The sequence below is a fragment of the Martes martes genome, assembly GCF_963455335.1.
Source record: "Martes martes genome assembly, chromosome: 1".
NCBI lineage: Eukaryota > Metazoa > Chordata > Mammalia > Carnivora > Mustelidae > Martes > Martes martes.
The window spans coordinates 119,183,568-119,200,307 of record NC_137888.1 but is presented as its reverse complement, the minus strand read 5'-3'; the positions used below and the strand labels follow the sequence as shown (position 1 = coordinate 119,200,307).

Genomic DNA, 16,740 nt, shown 5'->3' with positions numbered 1-16,740 from the left:
GCAGCCTTTAGTGGGGCTGTTGGATTCCTCTGAAGAACCCTGTACCAAAACCCAAGTCTGAGTAGGCACTTGACACTTGGGCACTGGGCCCTCTCCCTAGCTCACTGGGCTGATATCTCTAGATGTTAGGTTCTGGATGGGGATGGTTGTGGTGTTCTGGACTGTAGTAGATGCTCAAGAAATGAGCTGAGGGATGCCTGGGTGGCTCCGTCAGTTAAGCGTCTGACTTCAGCTTGGGCCATGATCTCTGGTCCTGGGATCAAGCCCCACATCAGGGCTCCCTTCTCCTCTCCCTTTGCCCCTCCCCTGAATCATGCTCTTTCTCTCTCTCTCAAATAAATAAGTACAATCTTGAGGAAAAAAAAGACAAATGAGCTGAAATGATGAGCTCATCTTCCTACTGTTGCTGAGCCCAGTAGGAAGATGGTAGGGAGAAGGCAGAGCAGTAATTGCCCTTTACCTTGCCTTGGAGCAGGGGAGGGAGAGCAGGAATTCTGGAGTAGGGGTGAGAGAAAGGCATAGAGAAGGGTTCTGGCGTCCCCACAGGTGGTAAGGCAACACTAAGTCCTCAGAAAACAGAGGAGAGGAAGGCAGGAAAGGAAAGGAGGTCTTAGGAGGTAAGGCTTAGGACATCATTAATGTGTGGCCTAGATCACTCCCGTCCTCTCTCCTCCTGCCTAAAACCAGACATTGCTAACACCAGAAGAATCTCCAGGAAATTCATGAAATCTACCATTTCCTTCCAGAATCAGGGATGAGAAGGTAGGGGGTCCATAATCCCACCCACTGCATCTCTCCTGTGCCTGGAAGCGAGGCCAGGACTCCAGGTCGGGACAATATCAGTCCTGATCTCCCTGAGGGGTTAGAGGAGTTGCTTCAAGAAGTTCATAACAACCTACAGGGACAGAGTTGGTCACTTAGGAGGTATTCACCAACTATGTGTTAAATAGTAAATGAGTTATTACGTATTTCTCCAACTCCCTGGCCTCCCCTTCTCTCACCGGCCCCAGAAAGGAGATGGGGGTTCCTGTGGTACAAATGTGGAAGGTGGCCTTGACAAGGATTATCAGACAGACAACGAAGCTCCAACGAGAGGGATAGAGGGTACATGAAGACTGCCACAGCACTTCTTCCAGGAACTTCCAGCAGCTGCTGCTCTAGAATTTTGCACAGCAGGGTCTGAAAGGAAGGGCCTGGCTGGCTCCCACTTTTGTTTTGGGTCGCACGTGGTCTGCTGAGAGCCCTCACTCAGGAGGGGAGCTCCCAGTCCTTTCCCCCTTGCAAGAGCCAACAGGAAAAGCCCCAGAGGGCAGAGCAGCCCGCTGCGGTATGTGCAGGAGCCTAGACATTGGGGGGATGGAGCTGACCTACGTCCATCGTGCCTGGCCCGCACCGGTCTCCCTGGCACACACACAGCTCTTCCCGCTCCATACACCCTGCTGGCCAAACACCTTCCGCATGATGGAATTATTTTCTCCCCATTTCAAAACGTCTTCCCTATTTCTTGGTCTTAGCCTTAAAAGTAATCTGGTAAAGCAATAGAACATATTATCCAGATTATTATGTTCCTCCACCTAAAAGAATTGGCATTTTAAAATAAAGTGCTCTTATGGCTCAATGATTCTAGTTCTAGAAAGTACACCCAACATGCACCAGAATACTTGGAATACCCACCACGGGCATCTGTTAAAACCCAGTAGTGCAGACGGGACAGACCGGATGAGGGTCACACAGCAGAACGCCACACAGCGCCGAGCACCAACAATCTAGCACCACACACAGTGACATCAGTGGGTCTCACCAACAGTGCTGAGCAAAGGAAGTCGGACACATCTTCCCATAGGATTTCATTTATACAAAGTTCAGGGACAGGCAAAACTGCTGCAGGGTGTTAGACCTGAGGACAATGGTTACCTCTGAAGGGACAGTTGATCTGATCTTCGTTTGGCTTGGAGGTATCAGGGCCAAGGAAGTCCACGTGGCTGCCCACTTCCCACAGTCCTGGAGGGTGACCAGCCTTCCTGGTTCACCCAGGCCTGATGGGCTGCCCAGGATACGGGACTCTCAGTGCTACACTGGGGAGAGGCTAAGGGCGCCTGGGTGGCTCAGTCGGTTAAGCTTCTGCCTTTAGCTCAGGTCATGATCCCGGGGTCCTGGGATTGAACCTGCTTCTCCCTCTGCCTGCCACTCCCTCTACTTATGCATATTCTCTCTCTCTCTCTCTATCTCTGACATATAAATAAGTAAAATCTTAAGAAAAAATAAAGTGAGGATAGTCTGGGAAACTAGGACAGCTGGTCTCCCTACTGGTTAGGGACTGCCCTTAAATTTTTACAGTGAACACACCCATGTAACCTGTCCCCAGATGCAGAATGCCCACACAGCTAGGGCCCCTGCATCCCGGGTCACCTCCAAGCCACATGAAGGTCAGATCCCTGCCACAACTCCCTCCCAGGCTTGCAGTGAGGATCAAATGGGAGCCCCTGTGAAAATCTGTGAGGGACCCAGGGATAGAGCCAGGCCACAGGACAGAGGGGTCTGAACAGAACGAACTGAGCCAGCCTGTTTCTCAAGTGCCAGGTGTCTGCCCCAGGGCCAGAGCTGCCGTGGGAGCACGTGAGCACCATGCAGACTGGGGCAGCCCCCAGAGGGGTGGCTGGGCCCACGGCTCTGCTCTAATTCCCTATCTACCAAGGGAGCCAAGAGGACAGGGTCACTGCAGCTTCCATTAGCCGTCAGCTCCCTTTCTCCTGCGGTAGGGTAGGGGAGGGGGAAACAGGCATATGCGCTCCTGGCTAGGGAGCTTCTTGTCTGCTGCTTTGGGGGAGGTGGGGGGACCCCGTGCCTGGAAGAAGAGGACTCTCTGGGCTATAGAGCCCACGACCCAGGTATTACTGAGGGAGGCTGTCCTAATAGGCCACAGTGAGAATCAAACTCCTGAGCAGGTAGAAAAGAATGAAAACTCCTGGCCCTGGGGAGGAGGTGTGTGAAAGGGGGACACATGTTACGTGAGGAGTAATCTTGGTCAGTTCATTCTGCACACACACAAAATCACTCCATCTCTGCTCAAGCTTTTGTACCAGTGATTCCTGAAGCTGGCTATGCAGCGCAATCTCCTAGAGCCGTTTGTCAGTGGGCTCGGAAGACCCCCGGGGGCAAAGAAAGCTTCCTCGGTCCTCCTCAAGTTTTCTATGAGGACATTAAACTTTTCCTTTTGCTTTAACAACAGAAATATGTTCACTTTTCGAAATGAACGCACACCTATCTGCATCTTCAGGAAACCATCCCATCACTGTGTGTTGCCCCGTAAACCCAGGGGCTGCCTCTGAGGCTAAGGACTGTCTGCAGCCTGGGGTTTCGGAGACTAAATCAGTGAGAGCCCCCCAAGGTGTGTGTTCTAGAGCCTGCTACTCAGAAAAGTGTGGTCCTTGGACCAGCACTACCGGCAGCCTGGAAGCTATTAGAAACGTGGATTCTAGGCTGTCCCAGACCTCCCGAAGCAGAATCTGCTGTCTACAGAGAGGCCTAGGTGATTCGTGTCTAGGACTGGTCCCAAAGCTCTGGTGGGCATTCTTGCCATCATTAACCAAAGTGGCTTCATATTGTCCACCTGATTCCACAATTCCGATTCCTGCGTGGCTTTCTGTTGTCTGCTGAGGGCTCTCTCATCAGAAGTGCTTATAACGGGCTCATATACTGGACTCAGGGATGAGGCTGGTTGCTGGGGTCCCCCTGCCATGAGGATGGGGTGCTGTCTTCTGAAGACAATGATGATGCCCACAGAGGTGCACCTGCGTTCCCTGCCTCCTTCTCCATGGACCTACCTACACAAGCAAGGGTAAATTACGTGGCACCAGCCCCACGCCACCCTCCTGACTGAAGACCCCAGCCTGGTCAGCATGAGGGACAGTGACAGGCCCAGAATGGGGTGTCAGCGTCAGCGCTAGCCACCCCGACAGGAGTGCAACAGGGGCTGCTGACTCCACTGGGCAAACTGGAGTGGGGCAGGCTGGTGGGAATGGGATAGGAGCTGCTGCCCTCCTGACTCTGAGGTGGGCTCTCCACCAACACCCACACTAGCCCCTTCAGTGGCAGGGCAGCCCAGGACCCTCCTGTGGGGCTCTCTGCCCCTCCCTCACGTGCCCAAGACTCACAGGATGTAGCAGATGACTCCGATGCTCCACATGTCTGTGGCATAGCCAATGGGCTCGTAGTTGATGACTTCAGGAGCCACAAACTCCGGGGTGCCAAAGAGGACCTTCAGAGACCCCGCATTCTCTGTAACCAGGATGGAGAGGGATCAATCACCAGAACATTCAGGAGCCAACCCATGATAAGTGAATGCCATCCGTGTGCACGGGAGGGACACAGACAACACCTGGCTCTTGGATGCTCTCCCCTTGAGAATGGCACGGGGACACCTGGCCTCCTTGGGAATTGGTTCGACAATGCCCTGGTGAAACTGACAGACCATGTACTCCCTGTCAGTGTCAGGGGAGGGGTGGGACGGGGAAAGGAGGCCATGGAAGCCCCTGCACCCCACATGGTTTTTCTTTCTTTTTTTTTTTTTTTAAGATTTTATTTATTTACTTGACAGAGAGAGAGAGAGAAAGTGAGCAAGCAGAGGGAGTGGCAGGCAGAAGGAGAAGGAGAAGCAGGCTCCCCGCAGAGTAGGGGAAGCCCGATATGGTACTTGATCCCAGAACCCCGGGATCCTGACCTGAGCCAAAGGCAGTGGCTTAACCAACTGAGCCACCCAGGCGCTACCAACCACCCACCCCCAGCATGGTTTTTCACATGTCTGTCTCTCCCAAGCATTCCCAGAAGGGACAGTGACTTGTGCTTGGCAATAATCTCTAACATTCTCTATGTCCTCTGTACCCTGCTGCCTGTTTCATAAGGACTTTCCTGTTCAATATTCTCAACGATCCTGAAGGCGGCATGACATCCTTGTTCCTGAGGAAGAAAGGGAGGCCCAGAGTAGGCAAGCGGTTTACCCACATTTAACAGTGGGGGTCAGGACCTAAGCCCAAGTAGTCCCACTCCTAAGCTATACTCCCTTGCCCCCACCTGTCTCTCCTCCCAGGAGCTACTAGGGGGAGAGTCAGGAAAGACCTTAACCCCAGGCTGCTGTCACTCAGCCAGAAAGGACCAGAGATGCCCAGTAGGATGTCCACTGCACAGTACCATCTCCTGGAGGATCTTGTCCACAGTGGGGGGTGGCAGACATTTAGCCTGTGGGCCACACCTGCTCTGCGTCACTACAGAGCCGCAGTAAATGCTCGAAGACAGACCACTGAACAGCTTTCAGATGCAACAGCTCTGTTCCACTCCAACCTGAACCCTTCCAGTTACACACTAGCCCTTCCCAGCTCTCCAGGCCATGGGAGACATGCTATCTCCACGTATCTCTCACCGCGGGAGCCTGCACGTTGTGTCACTGGGGCTCTAATGCTACCAGGTCCTGGGGCCAGAAGCACCCTATCTGCTCAAACTGTGAGTGGTTCCTGCCTGAAGGTGGGCCCTGTGCACCACCTGCTGCCCCCACACCACGTCTTCAGCAGGCGGAGCACAGCAAGTCAGCCTAGCAGAACCTCGCTGCCTCAGTGTCCTCTTTGTAATGGGGTGCCCTGGCACCAAGTGCCCCGGGGGTGGTGAAAGGCCAGTCTGTGCCAGCCCTCGGCTCCTTGGTGAGAGGACAGGGGTCAGGGGATAGAGGGTGAGGCTGTTTTGTCACTTAGTGGGACATCAAAGAGTGAAGCAGGCAGGGGGCACATGCGTAGGGCATGAGGCAGACATCACAGACCGAAGACAGCTGCAGGGCTGGACGCGAAGGCCCCTGGCACCTGTCCCCCAGCTGAGGCAGGAGTAGCAGTGGGGCCCCAGGGAACATTGAGCCAGGTCCGGGGTCCTTGTTCCAGCCCCAGCACCTCTCCTGGCTCGTGGTGGGACCTGCTGGGCAAAGCTACTGCTTCCTGGTCTTTAAACCAGGGCTCCGAAAATCTGCCCTGCCGCTCTTGCAGGGCTGCTGTGAGAACCCAGTGCAAGTATGTGAAAGTGCTCCGGAAATCATTGCGAAAGATACAAATGGGAGCAGGCACCATCACCAAAATGAGTGGCTGCCGCAGGCCCCAGAGTGAAAGCGCAAGAGGGGAGAGTGACAACAACAAAAGTCAACAGCGAATACCTACAGAAGGCTCACTGTGTGCCAGGCACCACTTTCATCACTGCACCTGTATGAATGCCCCTGACCCTCCCCTCTCCCACCGCTGGAGCAGGTGGGGACTACCATTAACCCATTTTACAGATAAGGGATAGAGACTCCAAGCCAAGCCTAGTGGGTGGCCGGGGCAGGACAGGAGCCTCAGCAGCCCCCACGACCTCTGACTTTAGTTCCAACCCAGCGCATTCCCTCCAATGCCCAGTGCATTGTAACACAATCACTGTCTGTGGGTGGGCACAGGACAGGTGGGTGGCCTTACCCAGCTTTCTGGCCAGACCGAAGTCGATGAGCTTGATTCTGGTGCCGGTCTTATTGACACACATGATGTTCTCGGGCTTGAGGTCCAGGTGGACGATGCCCTGCTTGTGGATGTACTCCACCCCTTCTGATATCTGCCTCATGTACTGAATGCACTCCCGCTCCGTCAGCTCGAAGTCCTCGTCGATGATGCGCTCGAACAGCTCACCCCCCGACACGCTGCAGGGGCGGGAACAACAGTTAGCTCCCAGAAGCATGGAGAGCAGGCTGGCAGGGAGTCTGGCCCAGGGCAGTCTAGGGCAGGAGCAGCGGGAGTGGGGAACAGGCAGCAAAGCCCAGGGTAGGAGGGGGGCCGGGCACTTCTGAGTTCTGGGCCCCTGCTCTGTTATGCTGATCCTGGTTTCCCCTGTATGAGGAGGGCCCGGGCCTCCTGATTTCCTGCTGGGGGTGGGGGGCACTCTTCTTGCCCACTAAGCTGCTGGGGGACTCAAGGAAGCATCCGGGCTGGGCAGTTTCAGAGGCGATCATGAGCTGAGTGAGTCAGACATAATCTCCTCGGCTTGACAAAAAGGGTAACCACCAGGCGGCCTCCTTCCCCGAATGACCACAGATGTGTAAGGGCTCGTTCTTGTGCCCCAGCTATGTCTTCTAGTCAGGGAGAATTGACGTTTGAAAGACTCACAACACTCACAGCATTTGTTCCACACATCCAGAGACAGAAAAATAGCTTCAGGGGCACCTGGGTGGCTCAGTGGGTTAAAGCCTCTGCCTTCGGCTCAGGTCATGATCCCAGGGTCCTGAGATCGAGCCCCGAAGCAGGCTCTCTGCTCAGCAGGGAGCCTGCTTCCTCCCCTCTCTCTGCCTGCCTCTCTGCCTACTTGTGATCTCTGCCTGTCAAATACATAAATAAAATCTTAAAAAAAAAAAGAAAGAAAGAAAAAAGCAAAATAGCTTCAATAATAAGGAGCCCCAGCACATTTTCTGACATTCATCGGCTGCAACCCATTACCCATTACCCTATGGCATCAGTTACTCCTTCCAGCCACAACTAACCGTCTTGCCTGCTCCCTTGCTCTGACTGCATAGACTCTGGACCCTGACCCAGGTGTTTCTGGGGCCCCCAGTGGGCATCTTCCACTAAGAACTGGCCCAGAGGCTACAGCCAGCAGCATACTGCCCTTCAGTGCAAACGAATGGCCTTGCCACCTGAGTGACATGGGTCCCTTCCGTTCCCCTGTCCCAGCCCTCTGACCCACCTTCCTTCCTTGCCGCTCAGATAATTTAAAGCATTTCCCCGGTGACTTTTACAGCATGCAGACATCAGTAAGCTCTGTTCTGCAATGGCCTGTATGTCCACCAGCTGAGCAAGGCTGGGTAGGTTTTGTTCTGGGCCCATCCTCTTCCAAGGGCCTTCTCTCTTCTAATGGGAGCCATCATGAAGAAGGGAAGAGCTGCATGTGGATCCTGTCTCTGCCTTTTACAGGCTGTGTGACCTTGGGCACAGTACTTAACCTTTCTGAGCCTTGCTTCCTTTATCTGTCCTTACCTCATAGAGTCGTTAGGATCCAAGGAACTTTTGTAATGCATCAGGCCTGACACGCAGTAGGTGCTCACCACATATTAATTACCATTTCACAACCTGTGGTGAGTCCGTGGATCTTGGCAGTGACCCTGAGGGAGGGACAAACAGGGGCGCAGCATGGGGCCCAGCACACCACAGCCTGTGTGGGCCTCCATCACCAACACTTTCCAGGAGGGCTGAGCGGGAAAGGTCAGTCTGCACCAGTGGCCGCTGGAGGCGCTAGAACGGACGCTCTCGCACCAACGGAGCGGGGGAGGGGGGGGGGTTTCCCTGGGCGGCCAGCAGGTGGCGCCTGCGTCCTCAAGCTCTCCGTTTCCACAGCTCTGCTCCAAGGCAAACTTGAATTATCCTTCTCAGGTCTCCCTCGACCCTTACCCCCTCACAGGGCTGCTGTGACGACTGAGTGAATAAATACAGGTAACGTGCTTAGAAGAGTGCCTGTGACATAGTAAGTGCTCAATAATTATCTTTAAAAAAAAACTAAATTAATTTAAAAAAATTTTTAAAGACTTTTTTTTTAAAGAGCCTGTTTTTTGTTTTTTTTGTTTTTGTTTTTTGTTTTTTTTTAAAGAGCCTATTGGGGCTTTTCTTGAAAATACAGACTCTCAAGGTCTTCCTCTCTGCAGATTATGATTTAGAAAATCTTGGGAGGGATCTGAGAATCCATATACTACATAAGCCCCCCAGGTCATTCTTAGGATTGGGACAAGCTTGGGAAATTTAACTGAGAAAGTCCTCTGAGAAATCACTCCTAATTTCCCCAGAGGAAATGATCTTTCCAGTCCTGGGTTTCGTCTGTACTTTTTTGTATCAGATCTGCCTTGGCTCAAAGTTGTTTATGAACATGTGTGGAAAAGGTCTGGCTCATCTCTAGAACTTTATTTATACCTGGCAATATGTGGCACTGACAAGGTATCTCAAAATGTGTGCTTCTAAATGCAAAATATTCTGGAAAAGTAAGCAACCATTATTTGCAGTGCCCTTGGGAATGTCTGAGGCAATGAGTAGTAGAAATCTGAGCCGTAGAGGTAATTACTACTGCCTTTCTAGAAGTAACCTATTCAGTGTAAGTTGAAATAGGTTCAATCTATTAAAAAATAGTTAATGCATTTTGAAAGCTGTTCCTGTGGTCCATCTCCTAGGATGGAAGAGGTTACAGAAACACGATTAATGGTTCTACCTAGGTTTCTCTTGAAAATACTCAAGACTATGGGTGGAAAGGAGCTGCCACCCACAGAGATGGGATCATGCCAAGGGCCAAGATTGGGCCAGAGGAAATGTATGCTTAATAAATGAACAGTGAGTGAGTGAGTGAGTGAATACCATCTAGCAAGGCTACTTAATCCCAAGGGATCAAATTCATCCACTGCCCCCCCACAAAGTGTAGACCTTGGCCAGCCCTCACTGGCAGCCAGTAGGCATGGTGTTTCAGCGGACTCCAGACCCAGACCCTCTACTCCTTGTCTCCTGGCAGCCAACTGAATAGTCTTTGATAAATTTAGCCAATGGCAACACAGAAGTGAGATGGGCAATGAAAGACCCAGCCTAAATGGTACTGCTTCAGTGCTGAGGGTCTCACCACCACTTGGAAGGGCCTGAGCGCTCCCCAAGGACAAGCCGAGATTTGAGGCCAGGAGCCCAAGGGAAACCCTGTGTCTGGGCAACAACACCCAATAAAGATGGGAGCTTGTGGCTTGTCCCATCATCAGAGGTCAGAAAGGCTGAAGACACATTGCTTCTGATTTGTCACTGTGTTGGAGGTGGCTGAACTGAAGGAGGGGACCCTGGAAGACATTTTCACTTCTCTACATCACTAGGCCTTGTCCTTCTCTTACTCTTAGTATCTCCATCAAAAAAGGGCAATGGCAAATTGTGCCACTGAATGCCAGGCTTTACCCTCTCAAGGCCAAGTCTGTTTAAGCTGGAAGGGAAGTACAGATGGAGCGTGAATGTGCTCCCACTTCTTTGGTTGAGCTCCTATCAAGGGGCAAGCTCCTTACCCCAATTGCAGAAGACTGGCATCTGTGACTGCCAGACTTGCTCCTGGCCACAGGGGAGGTGCGGGGAGGAGGGACGAAAGCCAGGCCATCTGAAGCCTTCTTATGTTTTCTCTCAACATTTTCCATCCAGCTTGCCAACTCCCAATTCCACGCTAAGTATGGTGTTCTGCCCACTGGTGCTGCTGCCCAGCCTTACCCAGGCTTGGCTGCCTCTTACCCCCTCCCCGCACCTTCTCCCAACTTGCCCAAGGCTTAACTTCTAAACACAAGACATTTCTTCCCATGTCCCCACACGCCCGCACTGGCTGCACCAAGCGACTTGTTCTGGAATAACCGTGAAGCACAGAGCCCAAGGGCTAATGTGAGGGAGTGATCGTGAGGCCACAAGACATGGGCCGGCCTTTCCTGGAAGTGGGCAGGTAAGCTCAAATTGGGGCCGAAAACAGATTCTAAGACATGAATGCAGACTTTCTTGGAGTAGTTTACAGTTCCACGGAATTGTCGAGTTTTAGAACCAAAAAGGGAGTCTAATCCCAATATGCCTCCTCACTGGAAGGATTTAATAATGACAAAATCACAGCTCAGCAGTAATAGGACCTGACTCCAGGTTTCCTGAATAGGAAGGTTTTTGTTCCACAACACCTCGGTGTGTGTTAAAATGCTCATGGAAGAATTTTAAGTGGGAAAGAGACCCCAACACGGAGAAAGTCAATGTATCATATGACTAAGAATAAGTCCCAATTAGAGAGCACTAGGCCTGAACACGTGATTCCATTTAATCCTCACGTTATTCTTGGGGCAGCTTATATCCTCCTTTTACCAATAATAACACTAAGAAATTAGCAAAGCTGAGTAACTTATTCAAGGCTACACAACAAGTAAGAGGCAGAGCTGGGATTGATGTGAGACTTATCAGACTCAAACTGTATTCTGAGTCTGTGCTTTTAAGCCCCTCTAGCTTTTCCAGATGTGCATAAGCCGGAAGGAAACACCCCAAAGCAATCAAAGAGTGAGGGGAGAAAATCACACCTTAAGCCCGGGGAGGCCTCACCTTTCCTGGGAACAAAGGTGTTGAAAGGATCCTCTCCAAAGGACTAAGATCCCTGAAGCTCAGGACAAGCAAGTAAGGAAGCTGAAGGCAGTTTCACGAGATTTCTAAAAATTTCAAATGCACATACGTGCACTTTGATCTTGCATAACCACACTTCTGGGAATGTCTCCTACAGATGTGCACAGGTATGAGTGAAGAGATGTATGGACAAGGTTACAAACACTGTTTGGAAGGGCAAAGGCCTGGAAACCCCACAACGTCTTATCCAAGGAAGACCACTCCAGGAGACTGTGGTTTCTGCATGCAAGCTAATCCCACGGAGCAGGGCGGATGGGAAGCTCAGCAGCCACGGAAACGTTCAGAGCCCTTCGCACCAAGACGAACTGCTGAACAAAAGGAAGCAAAAATATAGAATAGGGGCTAGGAGGTACCTTGGTGCTAAAAGGTGGGAAGTATTTTTTTTTTAAATCATATATGCTTGTATTTTCATAAAGAAAGTTTGGAAGGATACAAACAAAACCAGTAGAAATAGTTACCGGTGTGAGCGGTAGTGGTAGAAACAGGGTGGATGAGGGACAGGGGTCAGAATGGGAACTGATTGTTGTGTATGTTCTTACAGTCACAATTTTTTTGATCTGATGGTATCACACTGAAAAAAAACTTCTCATGAAAAATAGGAAAGAAAACTGAAAGACACAGACCCCTCTGCAGAGGACATCTGGCTGAGGGCAGAACGCGCATGTGCGTTCGTATGTGTTTATGTGTGTGTGTGTGGGTGGGTGGGTGTGAACCTGCGCATGTGTGCGTGTGCGTGCCTGCCAGCGGCTTGGGGGCTGAGGCAAGTGGAGGAAATGGCGGATTCCGGGAAAGCCTTGGCTGGAGGGCATCTGATCTGTCCCCTGTGTGTGGACAGCCCAGACCAGAAAGCACTACCTACCCTCTGGTGAGAAGTCAAAGCACAAACGAGCACACGATGGGGGACTGCAGAGCACAGGGTTGCACCCCCACACCCCAAGCCCCCCACCCTGGGTCCCTCTACTTTTGAAGGCCAGTCAGGAAATTGCTCTGTCCCTCCCTTTCTCCTCCAAAGCCACCTCCAAGTCAAAGCCCCTGAATCCAGCTGCGGAGCCTAGGAGTAACCTTGGCACGTTCACAGGGAGGTGGGGGCAAAAGGGGGGCAGGGGTCCTCAAAGATCTGCCAATCTGTTATATGGAAACAAGTGAAGGCTGCCATGGGCTGGAGGTCAGTGGGTGAGGGCCACTCCTGTGTACAGATGTGGTGTTCTAGGGGGTGCCCCCCGGCCACTGGGGGTGGGGAGGCTCTTTCAGGCTACAGCTCTACCTGCGATGCTCCCCACCTTGGGGCAGAGGGGCCTGGGTATGGACAGTGGGAGAGATGCTCGAGGGGCTCCTGGGCCCGCAGCCCACCACTCACATCTCCAGGACCATGACGATGTTGGCCTTTTCTTCGAAGGCGTCCACACACTGGACCAGCTTGGGGTGGTGGAGGCAGTTCATGATGCTGATCTCCTGCCGGATATTCTCTTTCTCTTTTGCAGAATATGCCTTGAAGAATTTCCCTGCCCAGATTTTTCCAGTTTTCTTCTCTACAAGTCGAAAGACCTGTCCAAATTTCCCACTGCGAATGAAAGGAGGAGGAGAGAAAAGGCAGATTGAGCCAAGCTTTCCACTACACTGGGGCTGACAAGTGATGGCCTGTGGGAGAAATCTAGCCCACCTCTTTTTTGAAATAAGATGTTATTGGTGCATAGCCACGCTCGTGCGTGTGCATCTTGCCCATGGCCACTTTTCTGCTTCGCCAAAACCTCACCTAGCCATTATCTGGCTCTTTATAGAAAAGTTTGGCAGTGCCTGCCCTTGATCATGGGGTGCCCCTCTAGCTCAGACAACCCTCCTCTCCTTCACCCGCAACCTCGTGGCCGGGCCCAGCCGGCATCCCCACCCAATCCCCACCCAGGCCCGCTCCTCTGTCTGGGCTGAAGCCTTCATCTTGGCTGATGGACTTCTCTCTCCTTCGCCAAAGATGGACCCGTGACTTCAGGTGGAGCGAGTCCTCCCCAGCTACAGAGAATTTCTGAGTGGCTACTTCCTTCTGCTCCAGTGTCCACGCTGGGGCCCTGGAGACAGCCCAGGAAGGTCCCTGCTGTCCACGGTGGGAGAGAGGCGTGCGGTGTTCCTCTGACCCAGGTCCCATGGGCAGGGCAGGCTCCTTGTAGGCAACTCTGATGAGGTTGGTGTCACCCTTTTATTTCCCAGAAACCTCCTGGAAATCAAACCTGAACCCCACCCCCTTGGCCTCCACTGGGCTTCTCCAGGGATAGTTAGTGGGAGACAGGCAGCTGTGGTGGCTCCTGCTGGAGGGGACGGTGTGAGGGCTCAGGGCTGGGGTGTCCATACTCCAGGGGACAGCCAGAGCAAACAGTGCAGACCAGGTTCCTAAAGTGAGCAGTGGTGAGCAGCTGTGCCTTTCAAGGCTGTGGGCTTTACAGATGCACAGCAGCTGAACAGCGAGATGGCTCAGATTTGCCTGACTCCTGCCGATGACACGGACGGCAGCCTCAGACAGTCCGACCAGACCCTGGTGGCGCCCTGTTAGCCCGTGCAGGGGATGGGGGGAGAAGGCACAGGAAAGGAAGGCCTTGCTCAAGACTCTCCTGGAGCCGAGCCAGCTGCACCAGCAGTAGCTGAGAGGGCCTAGGTGGGGATGCCCTTGTGGGTTGCTGACTGGGTCTGCACCTCCTCTTTCTGCAGGGGGTCTCGGCATGCGAGGTTGGCAAAACCCAGGAAAAGATGGGGACACGAGGCATGGAACTTAATGACGGGATCTGCACCACCCCAACCCTGGGGGCCTGAAAGACACTTCCCGTTCCACTTACGAGCCTAGTCTCTCTTCGATGTCATAGAAGTCAGACACTTTTTGTTCAGTGTTGACGGTCACATTCCGGTAGTCGATCTCAGGTTCCTTCTCATCTGCGGGGTGGGGGTGGGGTGAGTGTGAGCCGTCAGATTCCTCTCTCGCCCCCCTCCACCCATCCCTCGAGTCTACCTGAGGACAGGTGGCCTGCACTCACCATCATCTGATGCCTCCACTTCGTCCTTTGGCTCTGGAGGGAGACAGGGAGGAACACAGAGGACACAGCGATCATTTGTGAAGGACCATCAAGAATGAAACATGCTGGGGGCCTCATCAGACTTCAGGCTTCCCAGGCCCAAGACCACGAAGCCCAGAGCACTGGGAATGGCCATGGGGATGGGTCAGTCCCCATTGCACCCGGGCCATGGACACACCACAGGCCCTCCACAGCCTACCCAGCAGCTTCTTCACAAGTGCTCACCTCCATTCCTTGCTCTGTAACCTCAGGATCCCCTAGAAATACCCTCCTTCACAGTGCTCCCAGGCTCTCCGACTTTCAGAACCGACACAACTGTGACAGCCCCTTTCTGCTCGGCTCGAAAGTCAGCAACTTAAATTGCTCCGAGAATCAAATCTACTTATCCATTTAACTAGATAACGGTACCTGGAGTTCCAGCCGTGTACCAGGTATTATACAAGCTACTGTGGGTATACAAACAAAATACACAGAAGGCATGATCTCTCCTTCCTGGAGCTTACAGCTGAGTTGGGGACGGAGAACTACATCCCCCTGAAATCCCAGCACATGACATCACAGCACAAACTGAACATACAGGGCAGGATGCTGACACAAGACAGGGCAACTGTAAGTCAGAGGAATTATTTTGGGAAGAAGAAGCCCTTGAGTTGGGTCGTAAAGGAAATGCTGGAACACAACGGGAAGGTGGGTGAGGGCACACAGTGAAGCCAGCAAGGTGTTTGAGAGGTGTGGTGAGAAGGGACATAAGCAGCCCATGCTAGCTGCTCACATGGATGTGTCAGAAGTGAGTTGGGGGAGGCATGAGGGGACAGTCAGTGTCCGTCAGAACAAATCCACATCAGAGTTCCAGGCTTTCCTTTTATTTTTACTTAGTTATTTATTTATTTTTAAAGATTTTATTTATTTATTTGACAGAGAGAGAGAGAGAGACAGTGAAAGAGGGAACACAAGCAGGGGGAGGAGTGGGAGAGGGAGAAGCAGGCTTCTTGCAGAGCAGGGAGTCCAAAGTGGGTTTCGATCTCAGGACCCTGGGACCATGACCCAAGCCGAAGGCAGACGGTTAATGGACTGAGCCACCCAGGCGCCCCTCCGGGCTTTCCCTTCCCTAGGCATAGCTTTGTCCCTGTGGAGCCACTATGTTTTTTGACCTTGGCTGAGAGCCTTTTCCTTTCTGGGTCCCTGTTTCCTCTTCAGTAAAAGGAGGGAGATGTATATTTAGGTGATTTTAGTGTCACTAGCTAGCTCTAGGTGCCATATTTTGTGATGTTCTCTGTGCTCCTTAGTCATGATGTGGGCTATGTTTCACAGACAGATGGAGACAAGGCAGGTTTCCTGAGGAGACAGAACAAAGACCTGAGAGAAGTCAACGAGGGAGGACAGAGATTTTACAAGAGCGTGTGTGTGTGTGTGTGTGTGTGTGTGAACCAGACTTGGGGGAAAGGGTGTGATAAGGGACAGCACTCATCCTATGGATAAGTCTTCCAGGAGCAAGAGAGGCTGCAATTTGTTTAGAGTCTTTTTTTTTTTTTTTTTTTAGTTTTTATTTTTATTTTTTTAAAGATTTTATTTATTTGAGAGAGAGAGAGAGCATGAGCAGGGTAGAGGGGCAGTGGGAGAGGGAGAAGCAGACTCCATGCTGAGTGGGGAACCTGACTTGGGGCTCCATCCCAGGACCCCGAGATCAATGACCTGAGCTTAACGGACCAAGCCACCCAGGAGCCCCTTGTTTAGAGTCCTTAAAGTGCTGCTGAGGAAATGAAAAACTAAACATAACTGGGACAGGGAAGAATATTCTATCACAGGAAAGCAAATGCTCTGGAACCATAAAAAGGATAGGAGAGATGGGAACTCCCCGGTTAGTGGTGGGGGTTTCATAGAGAGCTGCAGGACAGCAGCCTAACCGAGCAAGTCTTCTAAATCACACACTTGCACTTGAGAGTGGAGAGTGACCTTGTCAGTTCAAAGACCATTAGAATGCCCAGGGAGCAACACCTGGAAGGCAGCAACGGAGTCACACATTTCAGGGAGAATTTAATTATTCAACCTTTAGGGGTAAGGAGCCCTAGGGCGGCTAGTTAAAACCCAAACATGGGAGCCCCATTTCTCAGCCTTCTTATTGCCCTGGCCAACAGAACGCCATCAAGGCAGGTGGAGGGGAAATGTGCACTGGCCACAAGCAGGTATTCTTACTCTGCCCCCAGCAGAGCCGGGGGTCGTCCACTGCTGGAACTGGGGCCGTAGGCACTTAAGAAGTCACAGCAGGGCTGGGGAGGCATGGAAAGCCGCTGAAAGGAAGAGCTGCCGTGGGGAGATGAGCAGACATGGTTAGGCCTCCCTGGTTGGGGAAAAAATCTAAAGTGGAGATTTTTTTTTTTTTTTAGAGGAGAGGGGCAGGGGAGAGGGAGAGAGAGAATCTCAAGCAGGATCCACGTTCAGCATAGAGCCCCATGTGGGGCTCGATCCCAGGACCCTGAATCATGACCTGAACCGAA

The 16,740-nt window shown here is 52.2% G+C and overlaps 1 protein-coding gene across 2 annotated transcripts in view; it reads right to left on the bottom strand.

Moving 5' to 3' along the window:
• Nucleotides 1-16,740, bottom strand: part of MYLK (myosin light chain kinase) — a 178,656-nt gene that overhangs the window by 19,133 nt on the left and 142,783 nt on the right. For both annotated transcript variants that reach the window (XM_080799769.1, XM_080799770.1), the window contains 5 exons: nt 14,207-14,239; nt 14,012-14,105; nt 12,550-12,753; nt 6,483-6,700; nt 4,155-4,278 (listed from right to left, as the gene is read on the bottom strand). In XM_080799769.1, the coding sequence (XP_080655895.1) occupies nt 4,155-4,278; nt 6,483-6,700; nt 12,550-12,753; nt 14,012-14,105; nt 14,207-14,239 (673 nt within the window). The remainder of the gene's footprint in view (nt 1-4,154; nt 4,279-6,482; nt 6,701-12,549; nt 12,754-14,011; nt 14,106-14,206; nt 14,240-16,740) is intronic.